Source organism: Seriola lalandi, unplaced genomic scaffold (assembly GCF_002814215.2).
Source record: "Seriola lalandi dorsalis isolate HSWRI2012SDOR001 ecotype SW California unplaced genomic scaffold, Sedor1 jcf7180002054664, whole genome shotgun sequence".
Taxonomy (NCBI): Eukaryota; Metazoa; Chordata; class Actinopteri; order Carangiformes; family Carangidae; genus Seriola; species Seriola lalandi.
This window is the reverse complement of record NW_019525217.1, coordinates 261244-284065: the sequence shown is the minus strand read 5'-3', so window position 1 is coordinate 284065 and position 22822 is coordinate 261244. Positions and strand designations below refer to the sequence as shown.

At 40.8% G+C, this 22822-nt stretch overlaps 1 protein-coding gene across 1 annotated transcript in view; it reads right to left on the bottom strand.

Moving 5' to 3' along the window:
• Window positions 1–22822, bottom strand: part of aacs (acetoacetyl-CoA synthetase) — a 37198-nt gene that overhangs the window by 3953 nt on the left and 10423 nt on the right. The window contains exons 6-17 of the mRNA XM_023421150.2: window positions 22440–22554; window positions 21848–21929; window positions 21579–21732; window positions 19210–19290; window positions 18216–18340; window positions 9396–9460; window positions 7073–7195; window positions 2815–2928; window positions 1717–1842; window positions 1318–1387; window positions 682–740; window positions 20–222 (exon numbers count right to left, since the gene is read on the bottom strand). Of these exons, the coding sequence (XP_023276918.1) occupies window positions 20–222; window positions 682–740; window positions 1318–1387; window positions 1717–1842; window positions 2815–2928; window positions 7073–7195; window positions 9396–9460; window positions 18216–18340; window positions 19210–19290; window positions 21579–21732; window positions 21848–21929; window positions 22440–22554 (1317 nt within the window). The remainder of the gene's footprint in view (window positions 1–19; window positions 223–681; window positions 741–1317; window positions 1388–1716; window positions 1843–2814; window positions 2929–7072; window positions 7196–9395; window positions 9461–18215; window positions 18341–19209; window positions 19291–21578; window positions 21733–21847; window positions 21930–22439; window positions 22555–22822) is intronic.

Below are 22822 nucleotides of genomic sequence, written 5' to 3'. Positions count from 1 at the left end.
ATATTCCTATTTCTCTTACAGGAATGTCTCTGGTCTCCAGCAGCAGCGCAGGGATGTGTCGGGCGGACAGAGCTTTTCTAATGGCGCCTTTAATCTTCGCCACCAACTCCGGAGAGAAGGGCTTACCAGGAGCCATCTTTAAGAACAAAATAACTCGCTCTTCTCCGTCGGCATTGTACTGAGGGACGCAAAGACTGTCTGACACTTCCTCGAACGCCTCCACTGCAGAGAGGAGAGGAAAAGGAGAGGGCAGATTAGAGGACGAGGAAGCAAAAAATGAGGAGAGCAGATGAGAGGCAAGGAGCGAAGAGGAGGTGAGAGGTGAAGAGAGGACGGTTAGAGCAGAGAGTGTCGGAAGAGTTTGGCTGAAAACAGATAAAAATGTTTCACCACTTAAAACTTTAAAACTAAGCACAGAAACACTGCGTCTGTGTCGTCAACAGCAAGGTAATAAAACTGTGCTTTTGTTACAGTCAGTCGGCTTGACAAATGAACAAACTTTAAAAGAGGATGATGGCATGACAGCATTTTTTTTTTTTTCATCAACATAAAAAGGAAACCGGGACTCGGCTTAAGCTCACAAAAAAAAATGAAATGCATTTGTCACCCCCCCCCCATCCCCTCCCCTCCCCTCCTTTCTTACACCCACACCCTGCTCCACCTGCAATGTTCAAGACTCACCAATGTTGTAGATCTCTGAGCTGCCAAATCGGACTCCGTTGGGGTTCAGTGTACCGTCACTGCAGAAAAAAACACCAGTTCAAGATTCAGAACTTTTTTTGTCAGTCACTGCGAAGCTGTCTTGCCACACATCACACACTACAACACACTGGAATGGAGACAGACAATCTACCAGCACACGGAGACAATTTCAGTTTCTGTAAGCTGGTTATTTCTTTCTTTCTACTTATACAATATTGAAACTATATGTTTATCTATTTGTTTCCATGTGTGTATATTCCTGTACTTTCAGTTTATCTCCCTTTACCCTTAGCTGAACCCTCTTTTATTGTTTTTTGATATAAAGCAATCTCATGGGGCCATAAAACAGCCTAAGAGTCGATAGGGGCTACCGAGCTTTCTGAACAATGTAGCGCAGTTCCAAATCTCAGGCAGAAAAAGGCCATTTTAAATGACTTCCATTCTCTTCAAATAGAAAAAATTAAAAAAGATTAGCATCTAATTTTTAATATCTGCAATCTGCATGAATAATAATAAACCTGTCAATTTGCATAATACTCTAAATAAATGAATCAATTAAAACTACAGTGATGAAACATTTAATTTCAACATTGAGTAGGAGAATGAGTGGCTGACCTTCTGCCCAGCATCACAATGCCTCCTGTCTTTGGGTTGATTTTACAGTAGTCACCATGAGCCCACACACCTAGAGAGAGAGAGAACACTTTTGAGTTTAACACAAAATTTTTATTTTGCAGAATGTTTTGTAATAAAAAAACAAAAAAAACAAAGTAAAATAATAATACAAGCAATTAAAAACAAAAACAACAGCTGGTCAAGAAAAAAAGAATAAAGGATGTTAAGCGCTATAATGTTATAGACAGTAGTAGAAAAAGTAGAGAAAAGAGAGACCAGGGTTTAAGCAATATTTATCACAGGGCAATCTTATCACACTGTATTGTATCATATTGGTTTCTTTGTACATATGTGTACTGCATATAAGTTTGTATTTATATATGGTGTTTGTGTACTTACCAGTATATGTAGAAAAGTATGCTTTGTGGTATTTGCTCCCATTCTCGTCATTCCAGAAGTGTGTTGGCTGGCAGGGGATTGGCTTGGAGCAGACAAGCTCCCCACTGTCCCCCCATACAGGCTTACCTGTGTGTACACACACACACACACACACACACACAGATTTAAACTAAATAAAGTTCGAGGCTTCAGATGTACTTTGCCACAACACACACATCTACCTGGATACACATCCAACACAAACACATACCTCCACAGATACTGTATAAATCAATCTCAGATAAAAAAAAATAAAAAAAAAACAAACAAAAAAGAAATCACCTGGTAATGTATCCCACACTCAGAGAACCTGATACTCTTTTGTGTGTGGTTTCACACAGCCCTCAACCTCCTCCCTCAGGATGGTGTTATAGGCTTAGAGACCAACTAAAATAATCCCAAGCTCTTCCTACAAAACTGCCTTTAAATTATCCCTCAATCCACTCTCCTTTGAGGTGGTGGAGACACGCCAGTACAGCCCGCAGCAGGGATTGGGAGCTGGGGAACAAGGGACTAAAATCAATGAGAAAAACAGAGGGCTTTGAAGACTCAAAAATCCCTCTTTTCTTTTTTTGTTTGGACTGTTAATGAAAAAAATTGTGTTTTCCTGAAGTGTGTACCTGTATTTATTCAGGAAAAGTTCACTAATTACTCTGGCAGTTTTTCAGCCATGGCTAGCTTCACATTCATGCAAACACATACAGGCACCTCCCCATATGGGAGCAACCAAGTATAACCACAGTCTTGTTCTGGTAGCTACCAAGCAGCTCCAGAGGCAGATGGGAAGTTTGCTCAAGGGCATCTCAGCAGCTTTCAAATTTGCTTGTGATTAATTTTCCTCATTAATATTTTTACCAATCCCTCCTAGGACTCAAACCTGCAACTTCCTTTCAACCTCTACCCGGATCCCTAGATCTTGTTATCAATGCAGGTTGCACCGTAAATCCCCTGAAAGCTTGAGAGTTTTGGCAAAATAAAAATAAAAAGCAATAATATTCCATTTATTTTTAGGAAATTCACCCACTCTGAACATGCACACAATGTCACATACACTCTTACCATCGAGGCCCCAGGCTTCCACAGCCATGCCGAGGTTTCTTGTCTGGATCTCGCCCCGATACACTGGAACTGTTGGGTTTTGGCCCATGAAACATGACACTATGTCTGTGCCACCTGGGAAGAGAGGTGAGAGGAAAAAGAGGCGCACAGAGGGAGAGATTTAGTTGGTTGATGGACTGAAATGAAATAAATTTAACCATGTCTGTCCTGAAACATCTAGTAAGCAATACATTTTATGCTGACAATGAATCAAATAAAGTCAGTTACATGACCAGCTAACACTCCATGTACCTAAGGTAAACTGAAATTGGGAAGACTGCATTTTGGATTCAATGCAGCAGATACATGGAATAAGCTACAGAACACTTTAAAAATGGATAGTTTTATAAAGTTATCCACTTCTTAGAAACAAGATTTTAAACCTTCCCAAAACAGAATTCAATTGTTTTAACTGATGAGACTGATGACTGTGTTTTATAATCTTGGCACCTTATATGTTTACAATTTTTCTTTTTTTCCATTATTTTGACTACAGTTTTGTAATTTTATTGTTTGTTATTCAAACTGTATTGTAAATTCTTTTTGGACCATCTGTTCATGAATTGTTTTTATTTTTATTTTTTTTACGTACATTCATTCTTGAAAATGAGATTTCTATCTCAATGGAATTCACCTGAATAAATAAAGGTTAAATAAATAAATTAAATAAAAACATGTCATATGAAACGGGTTGCTCACAGAGACAAACTCCCAGAGAATAAGAACCGAAGTCTGAAGTTCTACAAGACTTTTTAGCTTCTATTAGTTCCTATTTTACTCATGAGTTTTATGAAGACCACTGACTCATCAAATAATCTCTAATTTTTTTGCTAATGCTAGAATGATTACATGTCAGGGCTTTGTGTCTGTTTGGTTGCTGGGTGGTTAATTTTCCCCCCTTGGGGCAAAAAAGAAAAAAGTTCAGTTCGGCTTTAAGTTTATTACAGCTGATCTTCAGACAGAGATCCGTCTCACATGGAAAAACACACACATCCGACTTTGTTTCAATGAAGTTACAATACCTAGAATGTACTGTACTGTAATGTACAGGAGCGCACCTGTGTCAGGTAACTTCAGCAACGCATCAGTGAACTTTGACCTAGAGACATTACTAAACTTAGTGTTGGTATCAATCGGGTATTTTGGCAACACAAACTGGCAGTGTTAGCGCCCTGCTCCACCTCCACTGACCTATATAGGAGTTGTACTCCATTGCAGCACATTTCCTAAAACTGTCATGAACACGCACGCACACTTCCTCTGCCGCAATATCCATTTGTCTCTTTCTACCTTCCAATCATTTACTATTTCTGACGTGTCCTATTCATCTCCCCTCCCATTGTTCCATCTCTACCTCCCTGTTTCATTCCCTCTCTGTATCACAGACTCCATCCATCCATCTTGTTCGCTTCCTCTCAACTGCTCTCTGCCCTTCTACCGCTCCTTCCCTCTCTCTTGCTTATCTTTCTGTTCTTTACACTCATTCTCTCCGTTTCTCTTTCTGCCAGGTTCCTTATTGAGCTTTAATTGGCTCCCAGGAGGAAGTGGAAACTTTGTCTCCTGATTAAACACACACACCTATAGTGGGAAGCCACGCAATTATTTTATTATTACACTCACTTTTATGGGTGTAATACACACACACACACACACACAGAAAAGTATATTTTAAGCCAAAAGTCACTGTAGCTTCCTTGGATGCCTTCCATCAGCAGCCATTAAGTGTACGTGTGTGTGTGTGTGTGTGTGTGTGTGTGTGTGTGTGTGTGTGTATATATATACAGAAGAAGGTGAACTCCACAGTTAGTGTGTATATATTTGTGTGTGTGTGCGCTTTCATTTGTGTAAGTGTGAGTGCTTCGAATGTCCTCTACCACAGTTTGGGGTCACACAAAGCCTTCAACTGAGACTAGAAGGCAACCAGCTAACCTACGCATGCAATTCATATATTCACATCAAACACACACAGAAAACTTGTACACACAGCGTAAGAGAGAGAGAAGAGAAGAGAAGAGAAGAGAAGAGAAGAGAAGAGAAGAGAGGAGAAGAGAAGAGAAGAGAAGAGAAGAGACGAGACATATGGGGAGTCAGATGGAGGTATATTAGGATGGAGGGAGTCCAGCAGTGAAAGTGTTAAAATCCCCCAATGAGGAGTGACGGGGGTATGAAACCCCTGCTGATGGAATAACACATACACACACACAGACAGACACACACACACCCACACACACACACACAGACCCACACACACACACACGTCCTGAAATAAAAACATTAAAAAAAATGTTTTTTTAAAAGTTCTCATAAACCAAATGAAACTATTCACATTAGCTCAAGCGCACGTTTGCAGGTACGTTTACACAGAGACACACAAACAGTCACACAGGGTGAAATCAGCTAAAGGGGCCCTGTCACATATGTCGCCATGACCACCAGTCATTCACATATGCTGTGAGAAATCCTAAGGACACGCACACACACATGAACAGAGTGGTGACCTCGGGGGTCAAGGTTAGGTCGGTTGGCAGCCAACGGGGCTGCAACCTGCTGTTGCCCTTGGCGATATGGAGGAAACTGACTGGGGCAGGACATGCTGTTCTAAAGAACACACACACACACACACACACACACACACACACACACACACACACACACACACACACACACACACACACGAGCTCACACTACCCGATTTCGACACAAATTAGTCCTTTGATTAATAATAATAATAATAATTTAAAAGGGATAATTCCACATTAATTACAACTTGGGTTTGACTTTAAATGTTTTGGCCACCGTTCCAATAGAATATGATGACACTGGAGTCACCGAGGTAAAAGCTGATATCTGGGAAAATGGCAACACTGCTACAAAGTACATTATCAGTCATTTTACCGTTAACTTTTATTTTCTTTTTTCTTTATTTTTCTTTTTTAAAATCTATATTCAAAAAAGGTACATGTTGCTGTTTCATACATCAGAACTTTGAGAGGGTATAAGCCACATTTTTACAATATACTTTTCCAGATTTAATCAAAGGGTCTGTTTGTTTGTTTGCTCTGTGAAAGAATCTTAATCACACCAGCAACAAACGCCTGTCAACATGTTGACGTTCTAACCCACGAGTACTCAGTAGTCATCACTACTTTATTACATGAGTACTGAGTACTCATGGGTCGGACCACACCCATCTTCCAACTCAGCCTTCATTTTGATCTCAGCTACACACACTTCTGAATCAGTTGTGATGCTTTCGCGGCGACAAAATCTGTCCAGACAGACATATAAACACCTGCCAAATTAGTCAAGACTGCCTCGGTGGTGGTTCCAGCTACAGTAGGTGTCTCCAGGACCACATTTTGCCATGATGAGACACACACACACACACACACACACACACACACACACACACACACACACACACACACACACACACACGCGCAGACTCATGAGGTGAGAACAATACCAGGCTGATAATAACATGAGACAATCTGTTCTGCTGTCCCTCTCTTTTTCTCTTCATCTTTTGCCAGACCTCTACCTTGTGGCTGACATTTCACTTGATGCTTGTGTCCAGTCTGTCTACATGCATGTCACCGTGAGCATGTGTCTTTGCATGTGGGCAAGTGTGCATTTGGAGCTAAATGCTACGCCCATTATAGCTGTCATTCAGAGTGTTTGTTTTGGTGCTGTCAGTGTGCGCAAGAGTGACGCTCCAAGTTGCTACTCAATGTGCGTGTGCGTGTGTGTGTGTCTGTGTGTGTGTGTGTGTGTGTGTGTGTGTGTGTGTGCGAGTCTGTCTGCAGTACGTCAGTCACCCAGGCTGTGCTAAATGTTAAACGTTTCAGGACTCACAGAGAGGCAGTTAGCATTCTATTGTCCTGTCAACATAACAATGGGCTGAGAGGACCAGAGTGTTTCTGTGTGTGTGCGTGAGTGTGTGTGGGTAAGTGGTCGTGTTGTGGGCGGTGAGGAAAATGTACAGTTCTATACAATTTATTTTTATTTACTGTCTTTGTATGCGTCAGTCCTTTTGTGTTTGTTTCACAGACGCAGTGTTGCTTCATCTCTTGCTTTTTTTGTGTGTAACTGCCTGTGTCAATGTGATAGACACAAACAATGTTTGGGGAGGTTGCTGCTAATTGAGCACCTAGGTGAAATATACAGTAAATTATAAGAAAAATTACTGAATATGTCAGGGTCTGCATCAGTGACTCACCTGAGATGGAGCCCAGCAGCACGTTGCTCTTGATGCAGCGGTAGACGTAGTCGTAGCTCTGAGGTTTGAGAGGAGAGCCAGTTGACAGGATGGTGTGGAGAGACTGGAGGTTGTGTGTTTCCGCTGGGGAGGGGGAAGCAAAAGGAAAGATGAATCAAAAATCAGTTATCATCAGTTTAAATTGACTGAGTATTAGCAACTGGCATTGAATGTTTGATCAGATTTGTGCTCTAAATGAGGAAATCAGAAAGCTTAACTCACTTTAGACTGTATTTTAAGCAAAAGTTCTTGTGTGGCTGCTTGTGTTAATAAAAAGAGGAAACACACATTCATTGCACATTTTATTAGATGAAAAAAGGTTTTGTAGAGCTACGGTATTGTTTGAATATTGTATTTCAATGCTAGAACACAGGTATCATAGCAGCTACAGATTTGAAACATATAAAACCTAACCCAGTTACAGTGAGCAATTATTTTCACATTTTCACACACACACACAAATGTTTCAATGTGAGCATGCACGGGTGAACAGCTGTGGCTTCATGCATCCCTACATGTTGTGTTAATGCAGTATACCACCCTGATGTGACACAGCATACAAACTTCTCTGTCACAGGCGCGCGCGCACACACACACACACACACACACACACACACACACACACACACACAAACAAACAAACACACACAAACACACACGACTAAACCCCCAAGCCAATAACACCCTGCAAACTAATAAGCTTCCAGCAACCGACCCTCACACCAAAAACACACACACACACACACACACACACACACACACACACACACACACACACACACACACACACACCTCCCTCTGCCATGCTCTTTCTCTAATAAGCATCCAATTGCACACACACACTGTGCCAACTGGATCAAGTAGTTGGCTGACTGATGGGGGTGGGGCAGAGAGACAGAGACAGACAGGGGAAAGAGCAAAGGTTTTTTTTATCTGAGACTTTGTTTTTCATGCCTTCTTGTTTAGCCACAGAACTGGGAATATGTTTCGCAAATTTACAAGTTGCAGACAGATACACACACAAAGCGGGCCCCATGAATAAAGATTTGTGGTGATTATAACAGCGCAGTGGGAACTTTTGTTTTTCATGCCTTCTTGTTTAGCCACAGAACTGGGAATATGTTTCGCAAATTTACAAGTTGCAGACAGATACACACACAAAGCGGGCCCCATGAATAAAGATTTGTGGTGATTATAACAGCGCAGTGGGAACTAAGAGACACAACAACTGTTTATGCAATAACCAAGTGCTAATTTAACATTAGGAGAGGAGAAAAGAGGAGAGGGGAGGGGAAGGGAGGAGAGGAGATGAGAAATGGAAAAGAAGGAGAATGAGGAAAGTAAGAAAAGGTAAGAACAAGTAAGAAACAGCGAAGCCCTTTGCATTAGTTATAACATAATTTACATGAAGATGAGGAGAAGAGGAAGACAATTTGAGAGTTCAGATGAGGGGATGAGGACATAACCAAAAGGGAAGAGATGTGAAACAAAAATGCAAAAGCTTTGACATATAATTATGTAAACCAAATTCCAGCTCATGCAACTAATCTAACTGGTATCACCTTGTCATTTCCCCATCAAAAGAAGCCTGTCGCCATTAGTGTGAACCAGGTATGAAAACTGAAATACCATCAAAACAAGCCCTGCTTGATGGATTCATTTTACAACAAATTAAAGACGAGAGACTAACAATTTCAGAACCTGTCAAGTGCTTTGTTCAATTACAACACAGTATGTACCTTTACAACAGAGCACAGCGAAGCAGCAGTAACATTAGCATGCACTTCTAAACAGATACTTTTGTCACACAAATAGCAGAGAGAGAGCGGCGTGTACGAAGGTTAGCAGGAAAGGCTAATAAGCACTGGCACAACTGATTACGTGCAGAGACCTGGATCTTCTCTGGAGAGCTGTGACACTAAAAGCAATTAGATGGGCCTATCCATGACTCATATGAATTATCCTAACAGCATTTTTATCCCTTCGATTCGGTGTCAAACGACAGAACACAGGGCAAACTGTTGATTCACACAGTAAATGGCATCAAGGACATTTAGAGTCAAACAGCATCGCTATTATAATCATTATCATGTCCATCTGCTCTTATTGTTTCAGGTTCCATTCTCACAGAGTAGATTTGTGTGTGTGTGTGTGTGTGTGTGTGTGTGTGTGTGTAGTCATTTCTCTCTCGGTTTTCTGCTCGTTGTTGGTGTGCATCCATGTGTGTCTCTGGATGTCTGCATGTAGGTGTGTATTTGATTGTGTCTTTGTGACCACAACTCACAGGGTTTCAGGTTCCTCTCCTGCAGCACAGACAGCCACTTGGCCCCGGTACCAAAGATAGTGATTCTGGAAGAAGAAGAAAAAAATAGAGAGTGACGAGAAGAAATAGGCGAGAATTAATCATTTAAGTATAATATAAAGGATCAGTGAAGCATTCGTTTCCAACATTCAAAACAAACATAATTAAATCTCTCAGAAGTGGAAGGTGTCGTCCATTATTTTGGGAAAAAAAATGAATTTGCGTCAGTGTTGCCCACAATGACAGCCATTGGAGAAGTCCTCCTACATACACGTCCTGTATTCTGTACTGTGACAGCACAAACGTTAAACAACAGAACCAAATTAGCAAACATTACTAATCATCCTCTGGGGTGGTATGATTACTGTTGCCAAATTTTCTTGCTCGAGACCAAAGTGTTGGCCAGATGGGTGGACGCACATACAGGCTGACATCATGACCCTTTACCATCATTTGCTCTGGATCTTCTAGATCGCCTCAATTAAAAATCAAACAAGCAGCACAATTCCTCTCCAACATACCGTGTGTTTTACTACCCAAATGGTTTAGACCATCTTCATCAGGATGGTGATGAATATTACTGTATGTTGGAGGGAGGTTGGTTGACTTTGATGACTCACACAAGTCTGCATCTTTCAGTGTGTATGTTTAAAAAAATTTTATTCGGGCTATATCTTGATATCTTTGTTAGCAACATGAGAACAACAAAATGCTTCTTCTGCAAAAAAAACTGAATGTAAATACAGTGGTAGCATTTTTGAAGTCGCAAGAATGCCGCACCTTTGCTACAGTCCACTGCCCACGTGACCGTATAATGTGATATGATATAATGTCATCAGGGGACTCAGTTTACACACAGCTTTGCAGTAAACTGACTTCTACACTGTGCCTTCTTCTTACAATGAGACTGCGCAGTGCAGTACTGCTGCTGATGTAGATGTAGATCAGAGTCATCATGTACTAAGGAGAATTTAGTACCACACTGAGGTGCAGGTGAAGAAATATGGAAGGTGATTGCAAGCAAAATGCCAGCTTCAATTTTATTGTTTACACCCCTGACAAAAAAGCTGATGCGACCTATCAAATGTTCAAATCAAACATGAACAACAAGTTAGAACTGCCTGATTATATTTGGTACAATCACTGCAGTCATCTAGGAGCTTGTCTCTAACTTAAGAGAAACTAAACTTAAGAATTTAAATTTCTTCAACTTGAGTGTTTAAGTCTGCAGGATTTTGACAAATATCTTTTATTCTTAAGTTTGCAACTGGGAGAAAAAGTAAAGAATTTGGCCCTGGAAAACAAACCTCCCTTAATAAACACACATAAGCATTAGATCACAGTTCAGTCAACAATACAAAAAGGTTGTTGACATTTGGAGAAGGTTGTGTGATGGACGGAGATGCAGCAGCAATTGGTCTACATTGGTAGAGTAAGAGTCTGAGAAGTCAGTGTTATGGATATGATTGTTGATGTTTTTATTCAGCCGTAATCAAAGCAGCTGATGAATGAGGCACTGATGGCGAAGCATGAATGGAGGAGCTGATGCAAGTGTGACTTCAGTCTGAACAGCTCCATTTGTTGCTCTGAATCTATTATTTGAATGTCTCTGAGCTCAATGTAAAAATATAAAAGAGGACAACAGTTACTGAACAGCCTTTGCCCTTAATCCCATCTGCTCCAGTGGAGCTGCTCAGTATCCTGCTTGTACGAGGAGGAAGTTCCCAGGAGAGGAGAGTGTATCACTGTGTAAATGTAAAGCAACGTGATGCTGAAACTGAGCCGGTGTGCTCAGTCAACCCTTTATGGACAGATAAGAAAAAATGGAGAAAATATCTGATTGGAAATTGACTTTCAACTGAACAAACAAAACACAATAATTGTGGGTCCAGCTTGAGAGGACAAAATGTCTCCTTTGTAAATCTTCCTCAAGGAAATAGTTCAAAGGAGAATGAAGTGACAACATGCACACAACAACCCTGAGATTAAATGATTTCGGAAGGTGCTTTCTTCTGTGAATGGAAGTATCCTTGACAGGTGACAACAGTTGGACAATATGTGGATGGCAAGAAGTGACAAAACGTCACTTCTGTGTTCCCCTGCAGTTTTAATTTTAAAACAAAGGGCCTTTTTAAGTCTGCCTCTGTGAATGGTTGTTTTTGTCTCAATCTGTTTCTTCCCGTCTTTTCAAGTTATTTTTGCTGACATTAAATCAATCAAATTGCCTCCTATCACTATGGTAACCGTGTCTGTCAATCAAAAATAAAAAAAGAATCTGTCTCTGATACAAAACAACTGTCTGATGCTTGATTGGTCAGTAACCAGGAATTAGCTTGCGGTGAAAGATGTGATTTGCTCTTCGAGGGTCGAATCGATCAGCGGTGATGCAGGTTGTTCATAGGGTGAATGAAGGGGTGAGATTAGGTGAAAGGCCAAAGGTCCCAAGAAGTAATATCTCACATGGAATGGAGCGAATGATGCACGTACCTCTTGTCCGTGCTGCCTCTGCATGCCTCACACCTGCCCTTCCTGCTCGCTAAAGTGTCTTATCTTGAAATCTTATGTCAAAGAATATGTTGTTTTAAAATCTATTGAGAAACTCTTTATGGACACTGTGAATTAAGCAGACTTGAATGTCTGTTTTAATGTTAATCCAGCAAGAAGATATGTGATAAATCAAGGTATTTTATCAAATTGACGCAAAAAAAATCCTTAAAATACAATTTGTATCATTAAACTGTCCTGCTCATTGATGTGCAACATTGCCCACAATGGCCTTATACACATTTATACACACCACTATGAACCGTATGGCAGAATCTTTGGTTGACATATTGCGAGACTAAAAAACAAGCAGACAGGTCGTTTGTGCAGCAGCTTATTATGACAAATAATTACGTTTTGTTGTTAGGCGGCATCTAGCGGTCGTAGTAATTATGACAGAAGCGAAGGGAAAAGTGCGGTGACATAGTGTAAAGAGGAAGATGTTGGGGTGGATGGATGGTTCAACAAAACACAGGAATACAACACAAGAGATTGGAGTTCGATTCCAATGTGAAACCAGTAGTTTATATTGTTCCTATTATCCATCGCTGTTTGTTGTTATTATTGTAACCATGACAACAAAGATCGTCTGATGTTGAGGAAGTACTTATTTTAACCCAAACCATGATCTTTTCCTAACCAAGTAGTTTTTGTGCCTTCCATTTCTAAAACTGTATTTACTGCTAGCTTCCAATTTTGAAAATGATCCAATTTCTTTATTTTTAACAAACGAAATATCACAAATAATAACTGTAAAAAGATAAATCAGGTTGTATTTAATTTATGTAATTAGGGGTTGTATATACGTAGATGCTGTGTGTATTATGTATGGATGGGCAGGGATGGTCGATATCTGTTCTCCACATTCAGTTACAGCCACCTGGTACTGCAGATGACACACACAAACTCAAACACAAAGACCCCATTTGTCATCTGCACACTCACACAGTGAGTCTCCATCCTATCCATCATTTCTGACCCCCCATCCATATCTGGATTTGTTCGCTGCTGGCTACCATGGAAACGGTCACTCTACTCTGATTGGAGGCAAATGGCCAGGTGTGGCTGCTAATTGGGTGTTTAGGATGGAGGGTGGAGGCGAAGCTGTGAGTCTGTTTGTGAGACCGAGCGCCCGCGTGGTTCATGAGCGCCCGCGTATCTGTTTCAGGGGAGGCATGTAACTGGGGGCTACTAAGTCGATACGAGACACTCGAACCCAATCAGATGCGAGAGCGCCTCCGAGCAGTTATTACGTTAATGTGTCTCTATGCATGTTGTGATGCTTTCTCAACTGCTCCTCGCACTTGTCCTCCACCCCGGGAAGAATAGTAATTGCTCTCTTCTCAGGTGTCGCAGGCTACAAGGAACAGTTTGAAACTACTGTTTGATGGCGTAATTGTTTACAGATTTGCAACTATTAAAAGTATGAAGCACGACATCATTTTCGGAAATCGATGGATGCGAAATGTATCAGGGTAGCTGCCGTGCTCAGTGTGATAGACTGCCTCCATCTCACTCAAGCTTTATTTTTAGCATTATTGCTTCTAAAATTAAACTCATTTTCCATGAACCCTGTTGCTTCCTCTCACAAACACCTCTCCGACATGCATTTATTATCTCCACTGTGCTTCTCAAATGACAGACATGTTAGAAATGATTTTCTTTCGTTCTGTCTGTCACATTTTATTGTGAAGCTCCTGTTTTTTTTAATCTTCCTTTTGTGCGAGAATCGAACCCGTTGGCAGACAATTAAAAAGACAACAGGGGCCAATGTCTCAAAATGAATGTGGTAATGTTCTTTTTTATAATACAATAAATTGATATGCTGCGTTCAGCACTTTAAATAAGTGTGGATGTTGTTTAGTTTGTGAACAAAGGATTTGATGAAGACACGAGTCTCCAGCTTGAAAACGAGGATGTTTTAAATTGTTATGCCCATGTGTCTCAAACTGTAACTGAGCTGGCAAGATGCAATCTACTAAACTGTATCTGTACTTATCTCCTCCAAAGAGGATAACTGAGAATTTCGCTTGCTTGGCATTAGCAAAAGACGAGATTTCCAAACAGTAGATGGTACAAGAGTATAGGAGGAATCTTTTCTGTCATATCAGCCCAGCACATAATGGACAAAAAGATGGAGAAGAAGACAAGAGGATCCTCCGAGAAAACAGAGGAGCCTCTAAAGTCCCATACATACATGGAACCTGTCACAAGTATAAATGCGGTAACCTTTTTCTTGCTTCACCCGGGGATACTGCGGATTTTGTTTCCACTACGGGCCTGGTAGAGAGTCTCAGTAAATCTCCTTTTCCTACATGGCACAGGTAGGGAAAGTTGTCAGAGCATTTAGAGGTTAGAGTGCATGGAATAGTAGAGGACAATACAGTATATGAAGATTGCAGTCTCTATAATATTTTTACTGATATTGGCACACCTTACTGTAATACAGTTTGTGACTGATTTTCTTCTTAGATGGGTATCAGCTCTGTTTTATTCACTTAAAGACAAAAGATGTGGGGCGACCCAATAGCTGAGTGGTGAGGGCACATACCACGTGGAGGAAATTAATCCCTGGTTCAACTTCCAGCTGGCCAGACTTTTTGCTGCATGTCATTCCCCTTCTCTCTGTCCCTGCATTTCCTGTCTCTCTACACAGTCCTATCAAATAAAGGCCTAAAATGCCCCAAAAATTAAGACAAAAGGTACTTTCTATTCAAATATGTTTGGTTGGTACAAGACACAAGACTCTGTGTCAGCTCTTGAATTTTAAATACACACATCTACTGTGCATTATTTCATCTACTAACTGCCGCATTTTAGTTGCATGTGAAGAACCTCAACCGTGGCTCACATTTGTTAGATTGTCTCACTCAGGCAGATTCTCCATATGTCGTGCAGCACAGAGAACTACTGGATAATTACACATAAACACAATCCTCAGAGACTATACCCATGCTTCAGACCCCCTCCCCTTTACCGTTTTCCTCTTATCAAAGCTGAAAATCTGCAATAATCCATTACAGTAAATATGTTTTCTAAATGGCCAGTCCTTTCCCATTATTGAAAATGCCATCTTTCAAAAAAAAAAAAAAAAATCTATAAAGAGATTCAAAACTGTAAATGTCAATTGTTCAGTGCGATGATGCAGTCAAACTCTACAGCAAAGTACTATTACAATCCCACGACCAACACAGTTCAAGGCAACAGGGGAAGCCTCAATTTAAGTTTAAGGCTCTCCACAGCTCTGGCAGATTTAGTGCCATTTAAAATGTCTAACCTTAATTCAGAAGATGAGAGCGTAAAAAAAAAAAAAAAAAAAAGAAATTCATGTCAGCCTCTCCCACAGGGGGTTTTCCACATAGTGCTGGGATCTGGGAAAGAGACTGAGGTGGCAACATCAGCTTTTAATTGGTTCAAAAGTCTTCTCAACATTTAAAAGGTTCCATCCGTCTTTCTGTCAAGTTGGCAGCCCTTTACTACATTCATTTTGCTAACAGTATTCTAGCCTTGGTCATGCCATTTCTCTCTTCTTTGATGGGGGGGGTGAAAAACGAGAACATTTATCTCATCAAACAGCTACTACAAACCTAAAGCTTCAGAAGCTGCTATAATCCCTATTCTACCAGTTATTTTTACCAAGGGTCCAATCATCACTTCAAGATCCTAATATAGTTGATAATTCAAATGTCTAGTAAAATTGTGGAAGAAGGTCATTAGGTTTGGGATCTGCTCAGAGTTTCTGCTGTAGAGGTACTTTTTCTTGGCACTTATGTTCCATGGTTTTCCACTGTTCCCCATCTGTGTCAGATTTTTCTCCCCATTACTCAGTTCCTTGCTGAAGGCGATATGCCATTTCTACCGCAGTGAATATGCATCTGTGGTATAACTGTCTTAAAAGGGTCTTACTTTTGCTGACCACACTGCATCTTTTTCCCATAATTTAACCAAAAATTGACTGAATGTACTCAATAATGCTCATTCACAGCACGGAGATGCTATTCAAAGAGTACTATTCAAACTGCTGGCATATTATATTTTGGAGGTAAAAATCCACCATACTTTACAGTCCAACACAACCAACTAGCCTGCAGCCAAAACTGAATACCTGAATACCCTTTGAGAAATGTAAATACAAGTACTCAATGAGGAAAATAATATCTGCTCACCGTGTTTCCTATTAAATTGAACCAATTACCTGCCACCGCCACACAGTTGTGTCCTTGACCGTTTCAGCTTTTCTCTTGCCGTCTTCAAAAGACAACAGGGGATCAATGCTGGGTTTAACATCTACTCTACTACTGATGATGGTGACGGTGGGAGGAGATGGGGTATCAGGACCAAACTCTCCTCAAAATCTTCTGTCGACATTCATCAAACTCGAGCAATAACAGCACCTATTGTGACTGGATTTAAAGTGAGCCGCTGTGGGCAAATGGGAAAATGTTTTTCAAATATGAAATCAGATGACACATGATCCCTCATCTTCACATGTGATGTCCACACTGAGCCGTGATACAGCGTGAACAAACCTTAGGGTTCAGCAGTCCTGGCTGTCTTGTGGTTTGACCTGGGTTTTTGGATCCATCCAAATTTACAGCGTCCCCATCAATCTCAATAACAGCAGGCTTTAAGGGATGGCTTGCCCTGCTGACTTAAAAACACCCTGTTCAGCTGAGTAGAATACATGACCGCACTCTCGAAATGATAGCGAGGCAGCTCGTTTGTGGTAATCAGTAAGTCAGTTTGGGATGCCTCTTGTCCATCTGACTTATGAGACTGATTTCTTTTAAAACTTAAATGTTTTCTCCAAATCCAAAGGCATTCACTACACACAGTAAAACTCATACAGCCGCTGCCTGGTGGCTTGACATGACACATTTTGGCACTGTTTTTTTAAACTATACACCAATAGTCTAACTAATCTATGGCATATAAAATGAGGCAAAATTATTATCTCCATTACCCATTTTATACCCCATTACCCCGTCTTTCTTTTAAATTTTTCCTTTCCTTTCTTTCGAATCAATCCATCTTTATCAACTCTTCTCTGATTTTTAATCAGCGTTAATAAATTAGCGAGCAAGCAAAAAATGTTTATTGTATGATCAGTTGCCGAGGGTCTCTGTTGTTAATGCATGTTCTAACTAGCAGAAATCTTTATTCATGCATCTGCTCTTGTGTGCATGTGTGTGTAAGTTGTCAATTAGGTAAACACATTATCAATTCTGTGGTTAAAAAACAACATCTCCCAGGAATACCCTTCTACCCTCCTACCAAGCCTTTGCTCCTGCTCTCTTTTTGACTCCGTCTGTATGCATCTCTCTCCTTTTCCTTTCATGGTCGGATTTTTCATCTATATTTTCTGTTTGTCTGTTTCTAAAACACCACATATTAAAGAAAAAAAAAAAACACACTTCTTCTTATAGCCATCCAATACGAGCTGAATCTCTTATTGAAAATGCAGCACGTCTTGGGCTTCACTGAACTCTATTAAAGCTGCAACAGATATTGAGAGTATAGTATAGAGACTTTCTGAAGAGAAATTGGATGGTTTTGTTTTGTTTTGAAATTTGTTTTGAACATCAGGGGGGGAAAAAAATTATTTTTGTTTGTCTTTGCATAAACACCAAACACCAAAAGTTGATGATTACTGTTAATGATTCTTAGAGCTCAACCTTCTTCCGTCAGGAAAGCTAATTGTAGCTTCGCAGGAGATATGCTGATGTCAAGTCTCACTTTAATAGCACATCTTTGTTGATAAAAATAAGTCACGATTCCATGAACCACCTTGCAATTTTGTGGAAGATCCAGAACCGTAAGACTGAGAGTGAATGTATTGGCAACGAAGTACTGAAGATTGTTTGTGTTTTTTGTCAGACATTGTACAGACAATCATTAATACCTCAATATTAACATAAATGGTGACAAAAAAACCCCTTCATAAGAAGAGTATGTTTTCAAAGGTTCTTTTTAGGATTTAAAATAAAATCGTCTTTCAACAGAAAGCATTAAACAGCAGAGCAATTCAGATATTGTCAGCCGCTTTGTGCAGCTTTTCTCCTTTGTTTGTTTGTGTGTGTGTGTGTGTGTGTGTGTGTGTGTGTGTGTGTGTGTGTATGTGTGTGAGTGTGTGGTGTGTGAGTGTGTGTGTGTGTGTGTAGGTGTGTGTGTGTGTGTGAGTGTGAGTGTGTGAGTGTGTTTGTGCGTGTGTGTGTGTGAGTGTGTGCTCATTTGTGCATGTGTGTGTGGCTAACTCACCCCAGCTGGTCTGTCAGGTTCCACAGTACATCGGGTGTGGGCATTAGTGGTGAACCGTCATATAAAACCACTGAGGCTCCCACTGCCAAAGCAGACACCAGCCAGTTCCACATCATCCAGCCAGTCTATGAACAGCACAGATAAACAGAGTGGTCAGTTTATCTGCTGTAAACAATCGTGTCTCATCAACATGGATAAAATGGGTAAAAAAACGGACGACCCCTGCAGACTGTGAATTATGTGTCTGCGGTTCACGTGATTGTTTGTTGCTCCATGCTGAGCTACGGCTTTGGCACCATCCCCCAGAAATAATGATGGTATTGTTTCTACTGCATGAAAATTGTCCACAGTGCTGAGCTTTTATCTAATTTTAAGCCACATTTTTTAAGATACGCTTTTTATGCCTTGGTCATTTTCAACTATGTATTTTAACCTGATGAAGATTTTCATCGTCATCAGACGTCTGGATCTTAAGTTATCAGAGAAAAAAGCCTAGTAAATGTCAGGCAGCTCGGCTCCCAACCCCTCCCTGACTGACCCGTCTTCGCTGAACTGCTTCAGTCAATCACTGATTTTTAAAGTGAAACTGCTTTCTTCGGGGTGTCTCCCGGTTTTAATCCCCTGGTCCGTTAGTTCTGGACAAAAAGACAATTCTGTGGATAATCCGGCTGCCGTTAAAAACCTCCTGAACGTCTGGATCAAAGCTATCAGAGAAACAATCATAAAAAATAGAAATTATACACAGCTCTGACCTTCAGCACTAAATGCTGCTCCTTAGACAAGACCTGCTTGTGTGTGTGTGTTTGTGTCCAGCCTCTTGATTTATAACACCCCACAATATTAAATATTATACCGCTGCAGATAGCTAAGGTGAGGCAGTAGGTGGGCAGTGGAAAGAGCATCAGGATTCAGAACTTTTCAGTACGATGAGTGTTTCCTTCTTTCTTTATTTCTTTCTTTCCTTCTTTCTTTTGTGAAAAGCTTGTGGACCTACCGTAGTGTAATAAATGATGACATCACTGCTGGTCATATTGCTATGGAGAATGTGCTCCTTCAAGTGTTGGATAAGTGTGCCCTAAAGAGACAGAGGGAGGGAGGGAGAGAGAGAGAGAGAGAGAGACTGTTAATTTTTGGTTTTTTATTTCATATTTCTGACCGTGACATTTACATTTATTGATTTTAGTCTACTATAGTTCTTTTATTCTGACAGGGAATGAGACAGACAGACGGATACACTTGTAACTCATCCTGACAAATACAGAATCTTTATTTAATAAAGTTTTTTCAAAAATATTTTTATACTCCTTCGTTAAGCTGCACAGAACACAAGGCTTCTACACACAGAAGCACTCCTCTTAACAAAAAGGGCAATTGGGGTTAAGTGTGAATTCTCCCACAGTCACCGACCCATCACAGTTGGATTGGTAATTATTGCTGGTGCAGAGTACGAACTGCGTGACTGCGTGTGCTTTTGATTTGAGCCTATGTGTACTTTTGCTGTTCACACAAACAGGTGGTCCATATATGTGTGTGTGTGTGTGTGTGTGTGTGTGTGTGTATATGTGTGTGTGTGCATATAATCTTTGGCAGGACTCAGCTGCCGTGCCCATCCCTCGGTTCATGCCATCTTGCTGCTGACAGCATGTTAACAGAGCCGTAACAAAGCATAAAGCATAACAGTGCCGGGGCTAATTGGTAGAGGCCAGTGAGGACTGCCAGCGTCACAATACAAAATGTTTTCACCAACGCATTACTGTCCAATTATCGGCGGCATGGGGAGAAGGATGGGGCACAAAAGAACGAGATTGGGGACAGAAAGGAAGACAACAAGGGGAAGAAATAAAAGGGTGCTAGAGGAGAGAGGAAATAAAGTAGAGGAATAAACCTAATGAGAGTCCGAAAAGGAGAACTAAGTGGGAGAAAAGGGAGAATATTCATGCAGGTTAAGGACAGAAAAACCAATTTGAAAGAATGATGGGAGGGTAAAAGACTGAAAAAGAGAAGAAAGAATAAAAATAGGTGTCGGAGAGGGAGAACGACTTGTTACGTGAAGCTGCGTGAATACATTTGTGTGTGTTAATCCATTTTGAATGTGGAGTGTTTCAGTCTTCAAAGTGCACTGGCACTCTTGAAATCACACATTCGTCTACCGCTGTCCCTCGCTCTGATGTGGTATGTAGCAGGGAAAAAAAATGTCATTCATTCTCCCCTTTCGAGAACAAATAATCTTTTAGCTGATGGAGGTCTGCTGCCATCGTGTGGTGAAAAGTGTAACAGAAACCCAACTGACGAGTGGATGGCTGACCACTGCTGCTGTGATGGGAACAGCTTGGTATAATCTCATCTATTCACCTTCAGCAGTGGCTTTGCTCTTAATGTGTCAGATGTGTGTACCATGTCTAGATTTCTCTCTGACAGCTGTGATATTGAGGAAGTGGGAGCTTTTATTTAGGTGGCTCAGGGGGTGAAGCAGGTCGTCCACCAATCAGAAGGTCAGTGGTTCGATCCCTAGCTCCTCCACTTCGTGTGTCCTTGGGCAAGATGCTGAACCCCAAATTGCCCCTGGGAGCTGTTCCATCAGCGTGTGCGCGGTACGATGGGTATTGTAACGTGCTTCAAGCGGTAATAAAGACTAGAAAAAGCACTATATAAGTACAGTCCATTTACCGGAATCTGGATCATATTGTGAATGATATCACATGTCTCCACAACAGCTACTAAATGGACCATGTGGAGAGACTGCTTTCTCATCTGCTGGGTCCAAGGTCAATAAGTGACTTCAGCCCTCGAACCAGCACGAATGGGAAATTCTTAAAGTGTAAAGAATAATGGAAATTTCGCCATCGACAACTTAGCAAACTCTATCTGCTGATGAAGACCATGTGATATGTCTGAAAGCTCCAGAACAGCTTCAGAATGGACCACGTGGTGAGATTATTTTCTCCATTTTAGAATTTACACTCAAAATCATTTCTTCTTCTCATGAAAACATGACTCTGGCCTTTATGAGAGCATCAACATCTTTACACATTGTTCATGTGTGTATTGATATAAATGCTGTGCACTGAAAATCAAACCGTAGTTCAACCCAGGAGAGTTCTGCAAATATATGTGACCAGCATGTGTTTACAGCTGTGGTCTGTTGAGCAGTAAGAAACACAATAGCTAAAAAAAAAAAAAAGAAAAAAGGGCCAGCTAGTGTTTGTTTTTACGGATGCAAGCAGCACTATTCCTACATTTATTCTATAAAATGACCCACAGTTTGTGTGAGATATTGTGCTTGTACAAGCTCAACAAACTAACCGAAGCAGAGCCATCCATAGTTTGTAATTGCGGGCTAATAGAAGCCAGCGTGTTTCTTACCCCGGCAGAGTGGACCATGCATTTAGGAGCTCCTGTGGTTCCCGAGGAGTACATGATGAACAGAGGATGACTGAACGGAAGCTGCTCAAACTCCAGCTGAGGAAACTGGTCAGCCTCCCCGCGCCCGGACGCCAAGAAATCGTCTATAAATGTACTGGGAAGATGGAGAAGACAATATATCGCTGACCTGCTCTGTGTCGTATATAAAAATATCTATTAACATTTCTTAGTTTTATCATTTCAGTGCGGTTGAAGCCACAGACACACACCTGTTGGGGATCTTGGAGAGGTCAGTCTCGTGTTTGGAGCGAGCGTAGGGAATCACAACTACTTTCTTTAGGTCAGGCAGACCTAGATTTCAGAGAGAGAAAGAGAAGCTGATGCCTTTGTGTTCTCTTCACTCTAAAGCCTTATGGAAAGACAAGAGGGTTCCCAGAGGAATCCCAGTGTTATTTTCATAAAAATGTAACACATTTTGCTTCTTAGTTGAAGTCACTAGAAATGAATTTTAGTAAGGAGCGATGATGCTGAGTAATTCCCTGGGCGCTCCTGTGCTAACACATTAAGATCCGTCTTCATACTGTACATCTATCCTGCACCTGTTCTGCATTATTTCTTCAATTTTGAACACTTGTAAAAACCCAGTAGACCTACTTTATTTTAATCTACTGATCTTGCTCTATACTGTCTCATTCCACTGGTTGGCAGAAATTCTTTCTAGGTTTTACTGGCTATATAAGAGACCAAAAACATCTTGAACAATATCAGACGAAGGCCTCGAATGATAATCTTAGAAGAAAGAAAAATGTAGAAATACGAATGGTCAGACACGTCAGTCCATAAGTAAATGTGATTGCCAACCTTTGACAACACTGGTCAGCTTTTCCATGTGGTCATGTGTTTTGCCGTTATAAACCACAGCGGCAACAGAGAAGATCAGTTTGGGCTGGATTTGAGAAAATCTGTCAAGGACACCCTGCAATGAAAAGAGAGAGAGAGAGAGAGGAAGGTAAAACTGATGAAAAGCAAATAATCACAACAGCAGAAAACCTTCAGTTCTACAAATACCTTCCAGGAAATGAGAGATAAAATGAATTTAACTAGCATGCAAAAACCTGGAGTGGTCATGGTTGAAAGATTTACATCAGGGCAGTAAGAGTAGTTCTCTAATCTGCCAGAAGGGGCAGTAGCACGTCAGAAAAAACAAAAAGCAGAGACCAAGATGACAGAAGGAGCATTGATGA